Source organism: Phyllostomus discolor, chromosome 12 (assembly GCF_004126475.2).
Source record: "Phyllostomus discolor isolate MPI-MPIP mPhyDis1 chromosome 12, mPhyDis1.pri.v3, whole genome shotgun sequence".
Lineage (NCBI taxonomy): Eukaryota > Metazoa > Chordata > Mammalia > Chiroptera > Phyllostomidae > Phyllostomus > Phyllostomus discolor.
This window is the reverse complement of record NC_040914.2, coordinates 74,372,782-74,394,797: the sequence shown is the minus strand read 5'-3', so window position 1 is coordinate 74,394,797 and position 22,016 is coordinate 74,372,782. Positions and strand designations below refer to the sequence as shown.

Below are 22,016 nucleotides of genomic sequence, written 5' to 3'. Positions count from 1 at the left end.
ACGTCGTAAAACGCCGGGCTGGGCTGCTTTCCGGCGGGCGCTGAGGGACCGCTTTCCTGCGGCGCCCGGCGAGTTGCGAGAGCAGTCAGAGGCGCGCGTGTGGACTTCCTCGAGCCGGAGTCGGTGTTGAAGGAACCAGTCCAAAGCAGAGGTGGGCCTGTGGGTGCCTCCTCCAAGTTGCGGGGCCGTGCCAAGCAGCTTCCGCCTTGTCCCACTTCTCCGCTTAGGCGCCGCGCGGCCGGGCAGCGAGTCTAGGCCTCGGCCGGCGCCCGGGGCCTCCGGGGCCCTCCCGGGCTCAGCATGCCCGGGGTGAAGCTGACCACGCAGGCCTACTGCAAGATGGTGCTTCATGGAGCAAAGTACCCCCACTGCGCTGTCAATGGACTGCTGGTGGCTGAGAAGCAGAAGCCGCGCAAGGACCACCTGCCCCTGAGCGGCCCGGGCGCCCACCACACTCTCTTCGTGGACTGTATTCCACTGTTCCACGGCACCCTGGCCCTCGCCCCCATGCTGGAGGTGGCCCTTACCCTGGTAAGCGTGGGAACGGCGCCTGGCCGCCCCTCGGAGATTGGTTTGCGATCGGCTTCCAAGCAGTCCCAGCTGGAAGCTGACAGAGGTGTCCGACGGGAGCCTAGAACCCACCCACCGAGGTCGCGGTAACAGTGAACGGGATGACCCGCGGGAGCCCATGGATCTTTTGCCCGGTACTTAGGGAGCGCCCCGCAGATGGCAGCTCGTAATAGCAGCGGCCCAAGGAGCCACCTTAACTATCATGGGTGTTTTTAAAGGCACTTTTAGGCGACGAATAATCCATTAACTGCCTCAAACCAGTAGCCTTTATAAAAACAAGCTACCGTTAACTGGGTAATCGGAAGGCGTTTACAATTGGGATTTTGAGTCGCGGGAAGTTTTGATGCATTGAAACCTAAAAGCTGGAATTTGGTTCGTGAGCACCTTCACCGAGCCGGTTCCTTATCTGATGTGAGTGTAGGCGCTGTGGTCCTTTTGGTGGTGGCACTTCGGGATCTCAGAGTTGGGACACGTCTGGAGAGGTAGCTTTGACATAACAAGCACTGCTCTCCTTCCTTGAGTTGTGTAAACCATGTGTAAGGAGAATTTATCTGTTCCCATTAATGACTTCTCTAGCACGCTGCAGTAATTTTAAAAGCTTAGGACTTTGTGAAATCAAAAAGCGGGAACAGTCGTGCCTTCTATCCACCACACTTTTATGTGTGTACTTGGCAGTGACTGCTTATTGAAGCATAGTGGGGAAGACTTAGGTCACTAATAAGCTGGATGGTAATTGAATCTAGGCAGTAGTTTTTGAGATAATGATCAATTAAGGGGAAAAGACCACCTGTAAATTCCAGGGAGTTGTTAAAAACTTAGAAATAAACTAGCCTCAGACCTGCCTCAGCACCTGAGTTGAGGTATGGTGTGTAACTACAAACATTTAAGTATAACCTATGACTAAAAACATTTAATTCATTCGAAAAATATTTGAGAAGGTGTAGGTAGGAGTCCTATTTTTATATGTCCCACTAAGTAAAATGAATCCATTTCATAATTGGCCTGATTATGACACCCATGTAAATTCTTGGTATGCAGGAAGTACCTTTGGGCAAATGGTCCTGGTCCAAGGTTACTTGGCTCATGTTTCAGTGCCTGTTAAGTTGAGTCATTGTGTGAATTTCTTCATGTCCTCTCTGGACAGGAGATAGATAAAAAGTAGGTGATATTTATAAAATCAACCACTGTAGCTTCTGAAGAAATGTGCCATCAGGACCAAAACATCACTGGGGTGTCTTTCCAACCAACTGTCTTAATTATTCTGTTATCAAGGGAATTGCAGGCTGATTGGATGTGTAATGCATTCACTTGCAGGGAACTAGACTTACCAGTAGCATTAATGTAGGATTATTTCTTTCTCCACTAGTGCCAGGCCTGTGATGGAGAGCTGTATCTGTGGATCAAACACAGTACCTGCTTAGCCGTTGAATTTGTGCCAAGCAGACAAGCACAGTACCAAAGAATAAGTGTCCTGTGTGGGGTTAAGCAGAAAATAGTAAGGGATCCAAGAGAAAAGTCAGCTCACCCAGGCTTACAGAGTTAGGAAAGCCGTGCTGCCCAGAGAAAGGGACATGCAAATACTGGCCCTATGGGCCGGCCATAGTAACCCAGGGCATAGACAGAGAACATTCAAGGCAGAGGGACCAGCACGTGCAGAGACCAAGAGAAAACTGGGGGTGGAGGAAGAGCTAGAGTGTAAAGGGGCCAGGGACAGAGAGGTGAGCAGTGGACAGATGCCACTGTAGAGGACCTTGCAGATCACACAGTGGAGTTTGTTTGGGCACCGTTGTGAGGACAAAGGGAAGCCACTGGAAGAGAGTTGCTTGGTCAGACTTGTGTCTTGGAATGATGGTTCTGGCCTGCAGCCAAGAGGATATTAGAGACAGGAGCGCAAGCAGGATGAGAGGCAGAGGGGTGGCCTAAACTGAGAGCATTGTGAATGCAGAGAAGGATCAGGGGAGCCAGGCGGAAGAATCCACAGGACTTAGTGACTAATCAAATGTGGACATAGGGAAAAGGAAGCAAGAGGGAATCCTCGGTTTCTGAGTTATGCATTGGGAGGACAGTGGTGCCTTTATTGAGGAAAAGTGAAGACAACCTAGTGTTGAAAGTTGAAATGCATCTGGAACTCAGAAAATGAATGGGCTGGAGATACAGATTGGGAACCACTAGCTTCTCAATGATCTTTGAAGCCATGAGAGCAGGATATATTGGCCAGAACTGTGTGGAATGAGGAGAGAGCCATGAGCAAAGCCTGGGGAACTGTAGCTTTTACAGAGTGAGAGGAAGAGGAGGAGTCTGCAGGGTAACTGAGTAGCTAGAGGTAGGAGGAAAAGGAGTGTTGCTTTAAGTCCATATACAATCCTGTCAGAAATACATACGTAAAGACAAACTTGAACTGCACTTGGAATTGTAAAAATATCACTGATTCTTCTCATTCTTAAGTAAGCTTTACAGAGGTAACGAATTATGTTCCTATTACGAGATAGGAGTGCAATACTTGAGAGAATTAAATACACTAACTATAAACAACTGCATTTGAGTCACCTTTACCTGAATTTTCCCCATGGAGCAGGGCTGCTTCCCAAACCACTTACCTGAGAAGGGCAGATGCCCAGAGGAGACCTTGGCTCGTAGATGGGTCCACTGGCACCAGCTAGTCAAGAGGGAAAGGGCGCTGCTGAGGCTCTGTTCTGATCTTTCTCACCCTGGGTCATCACAATCCATTCCAGACTCTCAGGTTCCCCTTCATTGTTTGAGCCTCCCATCCAGCAAACATAAGTCCAAACTAGAGCCTCTGCAATAACTTCTCCTTCAGCAACTTTCTGAGTAAAGTTACAAAGGAAAATTTGCAATCTGAGTCCATCCAAAAATTTTGTATTACAGTCATGGTATTTAAGTTTATATCATTCAGTTTTTTGACTTAGCAACTTATAACCTGAAGGCAATGAAAGATTTCAGTGCAAGAAACCATAGTATATCAGTGTATCAGTTGTGGAAGATGTGATTTTAATATAGCCCATAAGTCCATGAAACTGTATAAATGAGGCCTTATTCTCATGGCTTTTTTTCTATTTAGGGAGTTTCTTATTGTACTTATTTTTGACAAGTGAGAAAGGCAGACTTGATATGCAGCCCATCAAAGGGCAACGTTAGATTCCTTTGAAAGACTTTTTTTAAAGATTTTATTCTTAGGAGAGAAGGGAGAAAGAGAGGAAGAGAAAGATCAGTGTGTGAGAGATACATCAATTAGTTGCCTTTCACATGCCCCCAACCAGGGAACCTGGCCTGCAACCCACGCATGTGCCCTGACTGAGAATCGAACCTGTGACCTTTTGGTTCTCAGGCCAGCACTAAATCCACTGAGCCACACCAGCCAGAGCCCTTTGAAGGGCTTTTCATTATAATTTTCCATTTTTAAAAAATCCTTGCATTTCTGGGTGCTTTTTATTTATTTATTTATTTGTAAGTACTTATGCCTGTTATCTTACTTATCATTATAACCCTTTGACGTAGGTAGTGGCGGAATTATTTCTGATAGCAAAAACCAATTAGCATAAACCTGCTGTTTCTCTAAGCCTTTTATGTCCTTTCCCCTCTTTGATTTCCTAGTACAGTGGAACAGCTTTTGGTTACATTCTGCTCAGATGACTTTCTTATTTACCAGTCAGCCTAGTCATCATGATTTTGGTCCAGAGTTCTGTCTGCTGCCCCCCTGTGCACCTTCTCTGTGCTCATTTGCAGGGCTGCTCTCCTCCGGCCCGTTCCTAAGCCCACTCTTCCCTTCTGCCCCTTGTTTATCTCCAGGACATTCATCTGCTAGCCTGGGAGAGAGAGAGATGGCTGCTCTGGGTCTTCCTTTCCGTTCCTCCCCTTGACTTTCCCATCTGTCCCAATCCCATTTACCTCCAGAGTTCTTTTGTGGATCCAGCTCCCTTCCATTCCATAGAAAACTCAGCACCCCACTTGAGAAGGAGCTTTTCTTCTTACTGAAATGAATAACCCCTCTGCTTTCAGCCTCCAAGGCCTGCTTATTGCCATAGACAACCTCAACTTGTTAGTGGCAAGCCCTCCTCAGGATGGCTCTCTTATCAGTCCCCTGCCCTGCCTGCATTATGGCGGTTGTATAGTCACGTGAGGTGGGTAGTAGCGCTTTGAAAATTGTGAGGTGTCTAACTTATGCAATATTAGCAAGTTTGCTGAGCGAAGCTACTTTCTTTGTGCTGTGTCTCATTGGGAATGAATGGGTTAGGCCCAGCACTTTTTGTAGTTCTAGTGTCTGGACTGGAATGAGCCAAAAAATTCACTGAACATACAGGGTGGCAGGCTTATCACAAGGTAAAAGTGTCCTTCTTTCTCTCTGAAAAGTAAAAGAAACTGCATGAATAAATGCAGATTTGGGACTCTTGTATGCAGTTTTACTAAGCTGACATCAGATGTCAGAGGGTTATTATGAACTTTTGATTTTCATTTTGATTGTTCACAGAATGTGTGAGAGGAGTAGGGAATCACTGCAGCAAAGCAAAGGGAAATGGGCTCACTGAGAACAGAGGTCAGACAGCAGCTTCTCCGGTCTTCCGCCTGCCCTGCCCTGCCCTGCCCTGCCTGACTTGGGAGGAACGAGTTGCTGTTCCTGAACAAGCTACTGCTTAAACCCACTAGGATTTTTATCAGTGAGCTGTTGGGCTTACTGGATGTTCTGAAGGTCGTGCCTGTCCCATTCCCACCCCAGCCCCGTCCCCATTGCTCATCTTCCACACACTGACTTTCACTTTGTACCAGGTCACTCTCACCTGATAATATCTGGTACCATTCTCAAGGCTATCCCAAGAAAACTCTTCCCTTCTTATTAAAGCATCTGTGCCCTACCTCTGGGGGCTCTGATGCTGGCAGGAAGCCTTAGTCCATTCTGAATTCCTCACTTCCATGTTCTCTATTCCTCAATTGATGGCCAGCTGTGTCTATATCTGGACAGCTATGGGCAGGCTACGCATGCCCATCATAGGCAACCTTACAGTTAACTTGGTTATTCTTGTTTAAATCATTCATTCATAAGTTTCCAAAACCAAGCCAGAGCTTTGTGACCTGATTCACTTTTAGGGTATCCACTTCAGAGAGTTCTGCTAGAAGTTCAGGGTCATGCAGAACATTATTTTTATGCTGGAATTTGATTAGGCCTTTGAAATTTTTCTTTTTTTTTTTTAAGATTTTATTTATTTATTTTTAGAGAGGGAAGAGAGGGAGAAAGAGAGAGAGAGACAGAGACATGAATGTGTGGTTGCTGGGGGTCATGGCCTGCAAGCTAGGCATGTGCCCTGACTGGGAATCGAACCTGCAATGCCTGGTTCGCAGCCCGTGCTCAATCCACTGAGCTACGCCAGCCAGGGCTGAAATTTTTCATACAGGAATTTGCTCTTATCAGGTAAAGTCAAGTGAGGGTATGTAGTGTGTTTGCTGAGGAATCATATGCCCCTCCTTCAGCCCAGGAAAGGGATCTAGGAGCTGCTTGGACTGCTCACTGTTGTATCCTTATAGTAAATATAGCAGCGATCAGCCCAAAAAAATAGCCCCCCAAAATGTTCATGTCCTAATCCCTGGAACCCATGAATATGTTACCTTACATAGCAAAAGGGACTTGGCAGATGAGATTAAATTAAGGGTTTTGAGATGGGGAGATTATCCTGGATTACCTAATGGACCCAGTATAAGGTCTTTGTAAGAGAGAAGCAGAGCCCTGACCGAGGTGGCTCAGTGGTTGGGGTGTCGTCCTGCAAAGCAAAAGGTCACCAGTTCAGTTCCCTGTCAGGGCATGTGCCTGGGTTGGAAACCAGGTCCCTGGTTGGGGGCATGTGAGAGGCACCTAATCAATGTTCCGTTCCCTCTCTTTGTCCTTCCCTTCCCCTGTCTCTGAAAATAAATAAATCTTTCTCTAAAAAAGAGAGAAGCATAAGTTCACTCAGAGTTAAAGATGTGATGACAGAAGCAGAGGTCACAGTGATGCAGCCACTAGCTAAAGAATGTGGGTGACCTCCAGATGCTGGAAAAGGCAAGGATAGGATTCTCCCCTAGAACTTCCAGAAGGAATCAGTCCTGCTGACCCGTTGTAGACTTCTGACCTATAACACAATAAATTTGTGCCATGTTAAGCCACTAAGTTTGTATAACTTGTTACAAGGGCAGTAGGAAACTAAAATAGTAACGAAACTTGGGACACATCTCTAGTTCTGAGTCAGATATAAGGACAACCCATATACCAGAGGGCAGGGAGAGGAACGCCAGGTGACCAGAGATGAGGGTCACCTTGAGTGAGGACACACTCGGGAGGCTGGTCTTTGATTACATACAAAGGCTGGGAGGGCCACACTAAAGGGCAGACTAATCTCTGAGTGTAGGAAATGGGGCCAAAGATCACATTTTAAAGCTAGGCTGTACCTCTTGGTACTACATGGAGGTAAGTTTAAAAATTAAAGAAATGGATGCTATAAGCAGCAATAGAAAGTTTCTAGAACCTGTTCCTTTAAGAGGTGACAGAAACAAAATGTCAGTAATTTTGGAGTCATTTGCAGCAAAGTTACAGTGAAAGAGCCATTATAAATATTTTGGAGACATAGCCCTAATCTTTTGGGTGGATGACCAAAACATCTAATTGGTTCAACATCTAATTGGAGCCTTGGTTTTGACCCAATATGGTAATTTGTGAGCTCTTAGAAGGCCAGAATTATTCTAATCCTTATGAAAGCCAGGGAACCTTGAACTGTAACCATCTTCTAATGTCAGCTTTTAGTCATAAAGGAGACTGTCTGAGGTCCAAACCAGAATTCAAGACAAAACCATAGAGCTATATTAAACAAAAAGAGAAATACATTTTTAACCAGTTAATTCACTGTGAAAAAATCAAGGATCAATTTTTTCCCTCTTCTGCAGACTGAGAATAGAATTTATTGCAGTGTATTATTAAAACTCCATTATGGCAACACAGTTAAGATGACCTTTTGTTTTTAACAATGGCATTAGACCCACAGGAAGCTGAATCTGATGAGAAAGGGGTGGCATTATAAAACGGACAGAAAAAAACTTCCAAAGTCAGCCACCATGCTCCCATTTAAAGCATGTCACAGGAAGTTGAACGTGAGTGCGTGGGGGCATTCCTGTCTGTATTTGCCCACCTGTGTGTGTGCCTGTTTATCCCGCATCCCAGTGTGAAGGGCTTTTCATGGTATGTTGGCTAGAAATACTGAAGTGTAGTATGAAAGGGTTTATTTTCAAAAGAGGCTTAGATTCCCATCCGGGCTCTGCTGCGTGGCTCTTCAGACTTTGAACCTCTGAGCTTTAGTCTGCTTATCTGTGAAGGATTGATTTAAATGATCTTAAGTAAGTATTTTTCAAGCCCCAGAATGCCTTAGTTCTTCATATTATAAGAAGATGGGTAAAGATGGTCTCCCTTTCCCCACCTCCCCTCAGCGCTGCACCTGTTTAATATGTCTCAACATTGGGGACTTCTGCAGGGACTTGGCAAGGAGGTCACTCCTCATGCCTAGCCCCACCCCTCTGGCAATTACAGAGTCCTCACCTATGGAAAGACATCCCCCGCCCCTCCAAAGTGAGGGTGAGGGGACCATGGAAAGCAAGTTGGTGTGACCTTTTTTCTGTGAACACCTATGTCATTATTGTAGCCCTTCTTCTGGGGAGAAGGATACAGGTTTGTATGGTGTGTTGTCTCAGTGTTTGGGAGGGAGGGGTCTCCTGTGTTTATTAAGACTTGATATTTAAGGGAAAATCGTTTATCTTTTCTTTCCAATTTTTGTTCTTTCAGATTGATTCATGGTGCAAAGATAATAGCTATGTGATTGCTGGTTATTATCAAGCTAATGAACGAGTAAAGGATGCCAGGTATGTCCATGCAGAAGCCCTGGTCTGAAAGGAGGGTCACGTGGCGCACAGAGACGTCTCTGGTGTGCCTTCTGACCTTCTGTGGGCTCGAGACGTGGAGTCTGAGAGAACAAAACCCTTCCCCGCCCTCTGTGCTTGTTTATAGTATTTGAGGGGAACTGTGGGGTGGATAATTCCAAACAACAGAAAGTCTAAACATTTATATTAACTTTCGGATTCTGTTTTGTGTCTTCTTTATTTTGCTTAAAGAAAATTCATGCAATGAAAGCAATGGCCATGGGCCTCCAACTTCTGTCCCCACTGAGCTCATCTGCCTCACTTCCCATTCCCAAACTATGAATGATGTAGGCCGGAGCATTAGGAGAAAATACCACTCTCTTTTGGCTTAAATAAAACAACTTTTAGGTTTGGTGCTGTAAAGGGTCTGATACTATGATGAAAATGTGGTATGTGCTGCTTCCTTCATATTGGCTCCTGGTTCCTTTCTGATTAATGAGTAAAGCAGAGAACTCTGCTTTATTTCTGCCTAGGTCTTGGTCCCAACAGAAAAACAGACAACATGCTAAAGTTAGGATAACTCGAGGAGGGCATAATAGGCAGATTGTTTCCAAAGGTGTAGGAGTTATGTAAGAGACCTCATGAGAGAGCAGTGCAGTAACCTAAAGCTGGTGACGAAAGCCATCAGATACATAAACTGCCAGCTACAGAAACAGTCACGGGGATGTAAAGTATGGCAGAGGGAATGCACTCAGTACTTTTGTACATGTGGTGTCAGCTGGGTAGTTGACTTATGGGCTGATCACTTCATAAGTTACCTGTACTTTTCAGACTATAAGATGTACCTTTTTTAACCACATTTTTTGCTTCAAAAATGTTTTCCCTGTTTTCCTCTAAAACCTAGGTGTGTCTTATGGTGCGGACCCCAAACGCACCTAGGTTTTAGAGGAGGAAAATAGGGGGGGGGGGTTGAAGCAAAAAATGTGGTTTAAAAAAAAAAGCCTTATAGTCCAAAAAAATATGGTGTATAAATGCCCAATTACTATGATATACACCTGAATCTAATATAATACTGTATGTCGATGGGAATAAAAAATACAATTTTTGAAGAAAATAGAAGTCATCCTCAAGAGAAGCAAATTCCCTTTGGTAGAGGGACGTGGCCAGTAGCCAGCCTGATGTGACCTCACAAAGAGGCCGAGAGGAATCACACCCTGACCTCCCTCTGACCTTCCTCAGCCAGGAGCAGAAGGGAAGCCAGGACGGAGTGTGGGCGGCGTGTGATGGAAGGCACTGACACATTGGCATCACACTGACTGACTGACTCCGGGGTCCAGGTGTTAGGGGATGCAGTGAAGGACCTCAGACCTACACTGCTGGAATTCTGTCCACCTGGCCCACCATAGGCAAGAGGTTGGACTCAGTTGCATTTTTGGAAATAATACAATAAGCTGGTAACCAAGTATTGCTATCACTCATGAGACACAAAAGCACTTCAGGGATTAAAAACCCTCTTACCCTCGGAGGACTGGGTCCAGTAGGGACTCTGAGGGAGGAGGGGTAACAAGTGAAACACTGGGCTTGAAACAACCCCTGTTGAAGCCTCTGCTGGGACGACAGCACGCAGGCGCTCTCTGAGCCCAGTTCCCTGGCTCTGCCTTGGGATTTCATCCACCCTCCCAAGTGCTGGTGCTGTGTGCTGGGTTGGGAGTAAGGCTAGCATCCCTAACGCTGCACCTGGCCTGGGGCTTCCCTGGCGTTGCTCTGTCTAATCCTCACAAGGATGCTCAGGTAAAGAAACTCCAGCCAGAGGTAGACCCTGCACAGAGGTCACACAGTTTGTAAGCTCAGGAGCTGGGACATGCCAACTTCCTTCTTCAGTACTGTTTACCTGTACCTAAAAATCCTCTCTTCAGCCAGACCTGGTGTGCTCTTTTAGAAATACCAGCTAATTAACAGTGTCTACAGCATAAGCTTTGGAGCCAGGTAGACTTGGTTTCAAATCCCAGGTGACTTACTGATTCACCCCCTTGGCCTCAGTGGTCCTATCTGTAAAATGGAGGTAGAAGTTTGTACCATAGAGTGGTCGTGAGGATAGAGTGAAGCAACAATCAGCATTTTAGCTTTGTGCTTGGTTCAGAGTAGCAGCTGGTACAGTTACTAGTCCTGTGAATACTTTTTTCAGAGAAGAACCGTTCATTGTTTTAACATTAAAAAAAGAAATAGGTGTTTATAACTATTTTACTCATTTCCTAAACTTGAGGATTTTGCATCCTTTCATTTTATCATATCATAATTACTGGTGTTTTGCATCATAATTAGCATTTAGTTTTGGTAAATTTCAGTACCAGGCACTGTGCCATGGCTTGAGGTAGATACTCAATAAAAAGCTTTTATTTTTTTTTAAGACTGTATTTATTTTTAGAAAGAGGGAAAGGGAGGAAGAAAGGGAGAGAAACATCAATCTGTTGCCTCTTGCATACCCCTAACTGGGACCTAGCCCGCATCTCAGGCATCTGTCTCGACTGGGAATTGAACTGGCAACCTTTCAGTTCACAGGCCAGCATTCAATCCACCAAGCCACACCAGCCAGGGATAAAAAGCTTTTAGATACAAATTGTAAAAGTGTGAGATCTCAGGAGTAAATGCATAGCTTTGTGCCGGTTGGGAAGAGGCTTAGCAAAGTGATCTCTGTCTTCAGAGTTCCTGCAGTTTTATTTGACAGCTGACTCTTTGCAGGAACAGGGGTTGAAATGGCCTGGCAGAAAACAAAATACTGATTTTAATATCGTAATGCAACAGTTTTACATTAGGAATGAGGTAGGTCAGTATCTGAGACTAAGTGCAAAATATAGGAAAAATAAACAAAATTGGCTGTTCTTTCAAATACTTTGGCAGTTATTAACTACAGTTTTTTTAAACTTTTTTCAAAAGAATAAATTTTAAATTTGAATTCTTGAGCATCTGAAATGGTAGGGGTTTTTTAAATTTGTAAACCTATCTTTATTGTATTTTTTCTATTACCATTTAGTCCCCTTATACCCCCCTCTGCACAGTAGTCCACACACTGTTGTCCATGTCTGCGAGTCCTTTTTCCTTTTTGCTCAATCCCTCCATCCCCTAACCTCCCCCCACCACTAGCTGTCATCTGCTCTCCATCTATGAGTCTGTCCTCATTTTCCTTGTTAGTTCAGTTTGTTCATTAGATTCCACGTATGAGTGAAATCAGAGAAAGACAAGTATTTCTCTGACTGGCTTATTTCACTTAGCATAATGCTTTCCAGGTCCATCCATACTGTCACAAAGGGTAAATCTTTCTTCTTTCTTACAGCTGAGTAGAATTCCACCGTGTAAATGTCCCATGGTTGTTTTATCCACTCATCTACTGATGGACACTTAGACTGCTTCCATAGCTTGGCGATTGTGAATAACATTGCAATGAACATGGGGTGCTTATGTTCTTTCAATAGTAGCTCTTTTTTTTTTTAAGACAGAGGGGAAGAGAGGGAGAGAACATCAGTGTGTGGTTGCTGCTCACACGGCCCCCCACCAGGGACCTGGCCCACAGCCCAGGCATGTGCCCTGACTGGGAATCAAACCAGCAGCCTTTTGGTTCTCAGGCCAGCTTTCAGTCCACTGAACCACACCAGCCAGGGCATTATTCTTATTTTTAATGAATGCTTCTTGATTCCTCTTCCCAATAGAAGTCATCTACTTCTATGATAATTATAAATGTTAGGATAACGGTTTTGTAAGTCTCTTCATGGCATATGCTTACGAGTCCCTAGAGGACTATGCACTTAGCAAATGCCAAATTCTTTTCCCTTTGCACCTGAGGTGGAAGTGAGTCAGGACCACTGAAGATGCAGAGCGATCAGGGTGTCTCTTTTCCACAATTAGTGGATGAGTGTGCAGCCCTATACCTGCTCCTCTCCGCGTCCCATCTGAGCTGTGGGGACTTGGCACTTGCGTACAGTACAGCACTGCGTTTACTTTGAGAGCTTTCGTGCCAACCTCATAAACAGGAATTTCTGGGCCCCCTTTCTCTTTTAAACTTTTTTTTTCTATTTTAATTTTTAGAAAGCAGAGGAAGGGAGGCAGAAAGAGAGAAACATCTATGTGTGAGAGAAATATGGACCAATTGCCTCTCACATGCCCCCAACTGGGGACCTGGTCCACAAGCCAGGGATGTGCCCCAACCTGTAATTGAACCAGCGAGCCTTCAGTTCGCAGGCCTAGTCTCAATCCACTGAGCCACACCAGCCAGGGCTTAAACTATTTTTTATTGTTGTTTTAATTTTTCTTAACATAATACTTACAATCAACATATCACTATGAATTCTCAATTTTGAACATGGAAATAGGATAATTAGATAAAATAATTTTTTTTAAGATTTTATTTATTTTTTTAGAGAGGGAAGGGAGGGAGGGAGGGGGAGCGAGAGAGAGAGAGAGACAGAGAGAGGGAGAGAGAGAGAAACAGAAACATCAATGTGCGGTTGCTGGGGATTATGGCCTGCAACCCATGAATGTTCCCTGGCTGGGAATCGAACCTGGGACACTTTGGTTCCTAGCCCGCGCTCAATCCACTGAGCTATGCCAGCCAGAGCTAAAATAATTTATTTTTATAAAACATTATTAATCTGCTTTTTCCAGTTCAGTCACAAGAGAAGGTTTGTAATTGTATAGTATGTTTCTTTAAATAAATTCAAAATAACTAATGTAGTTTTATGGTCATTAAAATATATAGCTCAGACCCTGCTTCAAAAAGCTGAGACTCAGCCCCAGCTGGTATGGCTCAGTGGATTGAGTGCTGGCCTGCAAACTAAAGGGTTGTGGGTTCAATTCCCAGTCAGAGCTCATGCCTGGGTTGCAAGTGCATGCAGTAGAGGACGCACAAGAAGCAATCACGCATTGATGTTCTCTCCCTCTCTCCCTCCCTTCCCCTTTTCTAAAAATAAATAAAATCCTTTTTTAAAGCTGATAATAATTGTGCAGAGGAAGTAAGATGCCAAAAAAGACAACTGCATGCCGAATATTAAGTGTCAAAGCCTTTACAAGTAAAACAATGTTTTGAGAAGGGACAAATAGACCTCAACTGAGGTAGCTTGGCAATGCCTCCCCAAAAAGGTGGCATGTTCTAGGCATTAAAGATGGGAAGGAATTCAAGTAGAAATTGGTATAGAAGGGCATTCAAACAGGACAATATAAGTGAGGGGGCTTGATACATAGACAATTTTACTAAATAAGTAACTAAGTAGTAATTTAATGAAATTAAAGACACAGAGCTTTGTTCCTGTGGATAGGAATGGTAGCAAGGTCCATGGTGAGAAAGGCCTGGATTTGCCGGTCTGAAAAAGGTGGGCTGTTATCTTACAAGCACAGGCGAGCAGCAGGGTGTGTGTGTGTAGGTAAATGTTTCATTTTAGGAGAATTCATCTAAAGAGGGTTTCCAGGATGTATCATATAAGAAGAGCCTAGAAATTGAGACCAGTTAGGAAGCAATTTTAGAAACCTGTTGGCTGTGGTGATAGCCTGAACAAAATGGATGACAGATTGAAGGAGGCAGAGGCCAGGGAAGAATCGACAGTGGCTGGTGAGTGAAGGAAAGGTGACTTCAATCAGAGAAATTAGAAATAGGCCAGCCCACCTGGACGTGGTGGATTCCAGCTGGGGGTCTTGGAAGGGTGGTGGGTGTTTGGTAGGTTTCGAGGGTGCTGGCCCACAGAGGCAAGGGGGAAGAACCCGGCTGCACAGTTGTGTAAGAAAACAGAGCAAGAGGGACATCACTGACTTACTACAGAAGCTTAAGAAATGTGGTTAAAAGGGAGGAGAGAGGTTACACAGTGGCTAGAGGAAATCTGTTACGTAATTTTTTTATCCTAAAAAGGAAAAGACTTATTCAAATTGGACAGCAGAGCTGTCAGATTTGACAGAAAAAATACATTATAAATAAGGCCCTGAGGAGGAGTTCAGGGTGAATGAGCCCGTGGGTGGCAGGATGCCTTTTCCTGAAATAAGATAGAAAGATGACTTTGTTCATGGGGGGTGGTAGCCAGGGAAGATGTCGGAGCTGGGAAGTTGTCATTTAAGTAGGAAGTTGTCATTTATCAAGGTTGGATAGGACTGGGCTAGAGCCAGCAATTGAAGGGTGACAAGCATGGAAAAGATTTGAAATGGCTTAGGAATTTTGGGGGGGAAAATTTTTTAAAGAGGCGAAAGACTCAATTGCCAGCAGCCAAGACGTGGACAGAGTCACTCTGGGAGCTTGCAAATGGAAAAGACGGGCCAAGGAGGCCTCTAGCCTGGAGCTTGACACTAGCCTGGAGCATTCAGCAGCAGTTCCCCTAAGTGCTTTGGATAGTGCTCTCCAGTGGGTTCCAGGAAGCCTTTCTGTTTCGAAGATGCTTTCACAGGATCCCCTTCACAAGGGCTTGCCGGGGTGGGGGTGAGATAGGACCCACTTTGCACTGTGCTCCCATTGCAGTTACAACATGCCCTGTGCCCAGTGCAAGTCATTGCAGGTGGACTGCTGGTCTTTTTATTGTTGCCTGTTTACTGTGCTGTAGGTAGACAGTGTTGAGTGGCATTAACCAGTATGTGGTAAACTCACTGGTTCTTCTTTTGCAGTCCAAACCAGGTTGCAGAAAAGGTGGCCTCCAGAATTGCTGAGGGCTTCAGCGATACTGCTCTCATCATGGTAAGTATCTTTTAATTGCCCATTGTGTTTTCTCTTTACAGGATGGCCACTGAGCATTTTCTTGCTAACACAGAGCTTTGCTGTGTAACCGGTCTTCGTTTCTGCAGATATTCAGACCACTGCCACCTTTTGCAGTCACAGCACACAGGTCTCCAAAAGGGGGAGTCATTCCAATTCAGTGGTTCCCAAAGAGGGGTCCCTACACTGGCAGTGTGAGCACCAGCTGGGAACTTGTTAGGGACTCAGGTAGATAGGTAGCTGACATACAAGAGGGGACCCCCCCTCCCCACACCGCAAAAAATGGAATTATCTTGTGGAAGTGAATTGTTTTTGAAGGCTCTTTCAATTCATTTGCCCATTTCATGATGGGTGATTTATAAGCACACCTGCCTACACTGTGTGCTAAGTGTTCAGCAGTTTTTGACCAAAAAAATGGCATGACCCCCATGCCCCATCCTCCTCTTCAAGGAGGCTTTCACACTCCAAGCATCTTTTTTGTTTGTTTGTTTCCCGGAATGAAAAAGTCCTCAAAGGGAAACATTTTGCCGATATGGAAGAGGTAAAACAAAAAATGGCAGAAGCACTAAAAAGCATCAAAATTGACAAGTTTAAAAACTGTTTTGAGTAGTGGAAAAAAGTCTCAATTGGTGTATTGCATCAAATGGAGAGTACTTTGAAGGTAACTGAAGTTTAAACATGTAAGAATAAATACACAATTTTTAAAAAATCAGTTCTGGTTTTTTAGGGGGTTTTTTAGTCCCCCTCATAAAAGCCTTTAAATAATCTCAATTCAGACAATTCTGCAGGGAGGGAAGATGCAGTGTTTGAAAGCTCTACTTTCGTGAACAAAACAAATGGCATTTACCCTGCATAACACACAGTTTACCGTGGTAGGCCACACGTGTGCACTTCACACATCACATTTCCAGTGTCTGTGCCCTCTCGGGCAAGGCTTCTGCTGTGGGCCACGAAGAGGCGCCTAACAACCTTTCTAGAAAGGTGCTGGCTCTTGACTTCTATTAGCTCCGTTCACAATTGTGTCCTTTGTCTTGTGCGCAGGTGGACAACACTAAGTTTACGATGGACTGTGTAGTACCCACGATCCACGTGTACGAACACCATGAAAACAAATGGCGGTGCAGAGACCCACACTAGTGAGTGCTGTGTCCTCAGAACGACCTATGTGCAGGCTGTGCCGGGGCCTGCTGCGGGTACCCAGGTCCCACAGAAAGCTGATCCCAGCTTCCTATGTTTTTCAGTTAGCCTGTTCTCCAGAGGCATGTACAGCCCTCATACAGAAGTCATGCATGTTCCTGGGCCCCTGGGGAACTGAGGCCAATAGGGCTTCAGCACCATAGAAAGAACCTTGAGTGTTACTCAGAGCCTTCCCAAACCCCAGGAGGGCACCTCTCCATAAGCCAAAGCCTCTTTCCAGGCATTTGGTTTGGTTTATTTGTAATCACTCCAGAAGTATCAGTCATCTGCCTCCAGCTTTTTCAGCATTTCATATGGAGGGTGTCTTGTTTTATCCACATTTTGTATTGTTAATGTACATCTTTATGCGTTTAAAATGTACGTGTTTGCTAGTATTCATTGTCTTCCTTTGTACCACTCTGTTGAAAAGCTAAACTTTGTTTCATTAAGAGGTTGATCTCTCCTGTTTCACCTCGTAGTGATTACTGTGAAGACTGGCCAGAAGCCCAGAGGATCTCAGCGTCGCTCCTGGATAGCAGGTCCTATGAAACACTCGTCGACTTCGATAACCACCTAGACGACATCCGGAATGACTGGACGAATCCAGAGATCAACAAAGCTGTTCTGCATCTGTGTTAGGGAGGGATTTCAGTGACTAGCCTCTGGGCATTTCCACTAGGCTAAAGAAGAAAAGCTATTTTTAAATGTAAATAAAATATCTCATAGCCTGTGTGGAAAGCTGACAGTTTTCAGAAGTGGCGTGTGCCTTGAAAGAGGGCAGAATGTCCCAAAAGTCATCTTTTTAACGCAGAGTGTCCGGGAGAGGTACGGACTGCCCAGTCTGACCGTCCTGTGGAGTTCTTCCCAGCTGTATGTTGCCATAATCCTCCCTGTCAGAGCTGTTTCTGCTTGTCCAGAATCGTTGCTATTAAACAGTTTTAACTAATCTTTTATAATCTGGAAAGGATGCTTTTTAAGACTTATGAATTATCTTTGAAAAAGAAAAGCCCATATCTTATACCTGAATGAGAACGTGTGTGAGTTTTCGTCCTGTTTGAGTTAGTATCACCCAGTCCTGGGACTGGGCAGGCGCGTAGCGTGCTGGTGCCCAGCCGATGCCTGAGCGCCTGCGTGTTGCTGTTCGGCGATCAGGAGGCTGCAGCTCTGAACGCTGCTGCCCCGCATGGTGTGGAGAGCACCGCTGCAGCCCTGCACAGTGGGAATAAAGCCACTGTTGCCTGAGAAACTTTCCGCACTCAGGGTAAAAACAAACAGCGCTGGGAACGGGAGTGCAGTGTAATGCTTCTCCATCGACCAGAAAGCTTGTAACCTGTGGAATCAAGGAAACCTGGAATAGTACTAAGATTATTTTTAAAAGGCAAGAATCAGACCTAACTCTAATTTGCATGATTATCTAAATGATTCTTATTCATTACTTGTTTTGTATTTGAAGTAACAGGAGCAAAACAAAACTTAGACCCCGCCCCTCCCAAGTTTTACAGAGTTTGTCTGTAATGTTTATACATAGAACTTACCGTGGCTAAACTTTTTAACCCAGTCATAGGAAGTTGTTGGGGAAATTTGATGCTACCATTGCATTTTTTATGTGAATTATTCTGTGCAGACTTCAAAGAATCCTATCTTTCCTGCTATCTGATGACATGAAGGAAATTTATAACAGCATGATCTATTGAAAGGGTTTGTGACCCAGCATTCATTTTCTGTTGACAAGTAGGAAAATTTTTTCAGACATTGCCTGTAATAGATGTGCTTTATTTGACCCACCAGATTCTCTCTTCCCCTATTTTCAAACACTTCTTAACCCCTAATTTTGGAAGCTGACACTACTTTGTGTGGGGAGCGCAAACCAAGGGGCAGTGGGTCAGGGGCATGCTTCGTCTGTCCCCTGCGCTCACCTCAGAGCCCAGGACCTCAGCAGTCTCGTTCCAGATGGGTCTGTGTTTGTTTCAAAAAGGAAGAGGAACCACTGCCAGTGTTTACCACAGAACAGGCTGTGTTTTCCTGGGATTCAGAGGAGTGTGCTGTGTCCAGTTCAAGGTTAGAGCTATTGGAATCAAGGTGTGCCTAAAGCTAGTTGGGGAGGCATTTTAAAGACAGTCTGAAAACCACGGTGGTTCTCCTTCGTTCTCACCTCTGTGTGGAATGGCTGCAGGGGATTCTCGCACCAGCTTCCCCGGAGCGTGTGCCATTTCCAGTTTGGGCTGTAGCCTAGATCCTGGTCCTCTCTTGGCTGAGCCAGGCTTAGATTTTCAGACAGCATATTAAATCTTCGGAAGGAAAGAACACATTTGTGGAAAACATTTCTAAGATATAGTACCTGCCTCTGTGTCCTTGTAGAGATGGGAAAAGCCTCTGCCAGGCCCCCTGCTCCTGTGCTGGGCCCCCTCCCTCTGGTCAGTCTGAGCCTTGCTGTTGGCCCCTGGGCGTCCGGGCCCTCCCAGGATAGAAGTGAGAGCCTATCAGAGTACGAAATGTATTCATGCTCTGCCTTCATATAGAAGAGACTGAAAGGAGCAGCACAAAGCACATTTGTACATCGAGGAGATCTTTGTCGGTCACAATGTTGTTCATCTGAAGGGCTTAGAGAGGAGGGCGTGGAGGCGGGGGGGATAACCCCGTGGAGCCATCCATACGCTCAAAATCAGCCTGGGGAAAATTTCTCTCTCGAGTGACATCCATCCATTCAGAGGTGAGTAGAGTAGGACAGAAGTATTTTTTGGTTCTATCATGGTGGATTTAAGAACAGGATACTAAACATGGAAAAGGAAGCACTAACTTCATAAATAAAAAGCAACATGCTTGCTAAGGAAAAGCAGGTCCTTAGTTGATTTTGCTGGTTCTGATGAAGTTAGGTTAGTATAGAAAACAACTTAGAAACCTTGAGTAATTTAAATTTTCAAGTTCATTTTCCTGGGATCTGCTGTTTGTCAGCCTGATCAGAGTAAAAAGTTCTTGTGTAATTAGCTTTGATTTAAGAGCTTATTTTTCTGATTGATGTACTTGGAAAACCTATTGTTCTTGCACATAGTCATTCTCACCTCTCCTGTCCTACCTTTTTTCTTTGGCCTTCAAAAGAAAAATATTTGCCTCTAAAACTGCCCCTTTTGAGGATTATCGCCGCCTGAACACAGTGGCTGCTGTATGACATCACGGTAATGGAAAATAGCCATGGGCATTCATCTCTATGCCCTGTGGACATTTTTAGCAATTTCAGTGAGGAGAGCTGAATTTAAAAATAGACTTCCGTTCACTAATTGACATTTGTAAAGGCTCTCCGTCAACTCGCTGTCTCTTAAGCACTGGATTTTTTCTTCAGTTCAATAGAAAGCCTGGCACAGATGGTGGTTTGTGCCGCCTCCCCCCCCCCCCCTACCTCCGTGAGCTCTCCAGTGAGTGACAGGTTAATCTGACTTCACTTCCACACACCTCAGAATACAGAGGGTAAATGTGGTTGTTTCACAGTGTTGACGGTTACACCTTAAATTGCTTAAGATATTCTTGTGTGGGATGCAAAATCTTACTGAGTTTATTACTTCCTAGAAATAAATGACCTTTCTAAGGAGCCTTTTCTTCCTTAAGGATTAACTTCTTGGGGTGGACATTTCCTCACTACGATCTGGAGGTTTTTCTTTAGCGTGTGAGGTGCAGCCCACCTTTAGAACTGTCAAGAACTGTGTTCTGGTCTTTGCTGTGGGAATATGACAAGTGCCAGCAGAGTATCCACTGGAACTGGACCGGAGGAAACTATTGGCTTGAATTGTGTTGCGTTGTAAAGCAGAATAGCATCCTATATTTAGCACCGTCTGAAACATTCCAGATACCATCGATAAATCTGTAAATAATTGAATTTCAGAATGCTTATGAAGTTCTGTGGGCAAGAGTCCTGCCCCTGGCAGAGGACAGTTCTAAGGGGTTGGGGTGTCTGCCCCAAAGCAGGAAACTCTGAGTGTGCCAGGGGCCCTGGGTGTGCCCCAGGCACTGAGGATTCACTAAAGCCTGGATTTCCTGCCCTCTGGGTCTCCTCGTTACTAAGGAAGAGCTGGTCATTTCTCAGGATTGGATGCTCTCAAAAAAGAGATCCTTCCTGCCCTGACCAGGTGGCTCAGTTAGCTGGAGCGTTGTCCCGCACACCAAGAAGTTTGCGGGTTTGATTCCCAGTCAGGGCAACTGATTGATTGATGTTTCTCTCTCCCTCTCTCATACACACACACACACACACACATCAATAAATATGTTCTTGGGTGAGAAATTTTTTTAATTTTATTTTTTAGAGAGGGGAAGGGAGGGGAAAAGAGAGGTAGAGAAACATTGATATGCAAGAGAAACATTGATCAGTTACCTCTCATTTATATGCCCCCCAACCAAGGACCTGGCCTGAAACCCAAACATGTGCCCCGAGTGGGAATCGAACCAGTGACCTTTCATTTCGCAATGCTCAACCCGCTAAGCCACACCAGCCAGGGCATAAAATGTATTTTTAAAGAGACTTTCTATTGCCCCCAGCAGAGCCTCGTTTTTTCTTGATAACTCCCAATGCGGCAGTGGTGTGTACTGTCAGCTAGTAGGAGAGGTGTGTGGTAGTGAGTAGTCAGTGCCAGGTGTGAACCCCAGCTTGGCCACTTTCTGGTTCTGTGGTTGCGAGCACGTTACCCCTCCAGTCTTATCTGAAGAGTGAGGGTGGTAACCTCTGCTTACAGTGATACCCTGAAGGCCAGAAGGAGTAATACCTGTGCTAGCACTTAGCAGAATGTGTTAGGGCTGCACTGAGAAAAAATTCTTAACGTGTTAACAATTCTAGAACATACTCTGGGTCAGACCGATAAGTGCTTATTCACAGTAAACACTCAGTGACTATCTACTGAATGAATAAACGAGTGAATAAAGACATTGTTCTCCGAAGATAACCGCAGCTCACGTGTCTGACTCTCGTTCACACTGCCTTCCCAGCCTGCGGTGGTGGAGGAGTGAAGAAGCAGGGTGGAGTCGCTGTAGTCAAGCTGCAGGCTGAGGCAGAGGAAGCGAATGCTTGCTTTAACTAGCCTGGGAACCCAAAAAACTTCTGAACCCCACAGTTGTGCCTGAAGATAAAGATATATAGGTCCTTATAGATAACCCTCTGATTGCCCCTGAAGGACTTAGGGAAGAGTAGTTACCGTCTAGAACACAAATGGTCTGGAGCAGGGTCCCCAACCCACACCCCCGCGCCACCAGCTACGGACTGACACTGTTCCGTGGCCTGTTAGGGTCCCGGCCACGTGGCAGGAGGTGAGCAGCAAAGCTGCACGCACATTACCGCCTGAGCTCCACCTCCTGTGACACCCGCAACCCACCCCATCTGTGGCAAAACTGTCTTCCATGAAATGAGTCCCTGGTGCCAGAAAGGTTGGGGACCACCTTTCTGGAGGTGAGGTTGGAGCTAGAGGATCATTGTCTTGGACCAATCCAGAGGCTAGGAATACAGGACTGTTCTGAAGAACATACTCTTTTTTTTTTAATATTTATTTGTTTATTAGAGAGGGAAGGGAGGGAGATAGAGAGAAACATCGATGTGCAGTTGCTGGGGGTTATGGCCTGCAACCCAGGAATGTACCCTGGCTGGGAATCGAACCTGGGGCACTTTGGTTCCCAGCCCGCGCTCAATCCA

General features: G+C 45.2%; 1 protein-coding gene across 2 annotated transcripts; it reads left to right on the top strand.

Moving 5' to 3' along the window:
* The first annotated feature begins 18 nt into the window (after positions 1-18).
* Positions 19-17,307, top strand: EMC8 (ER membrane protein complex subunit 8). Of its 2 annotated transcripts, XM_028501771.2 has the most exons (5): positions 19-531; positions 8,384-8,460; positions 15,088-15,157; positions 16,217-16,311; positions 16,831-17,307. In XM_028501771.2, exons 1-5 carry the CDS (start codon positions 301-303, stop codon positions 16,988-16,990), a joined length of 633 nt encoding a protein of 210 aa, XP_028357572.1. In that variant the 5' UTR covers positions 19-300; the 3' UTR covers positions 16,991-17,307. The 2 variants fall into 2 exon arrangements, with proteins under 2 accessions (XP_028357572.1, XP_035868201.1); XM_036012308.1 differs by lacking the exon at positions 16,217-16,311 and having other exon boundaries at positions 30-531; positions 16,831-16,966.
* The last annotated feature ends 4,709 nt before the right edge of the window (positions 17,308-22,016 follow it).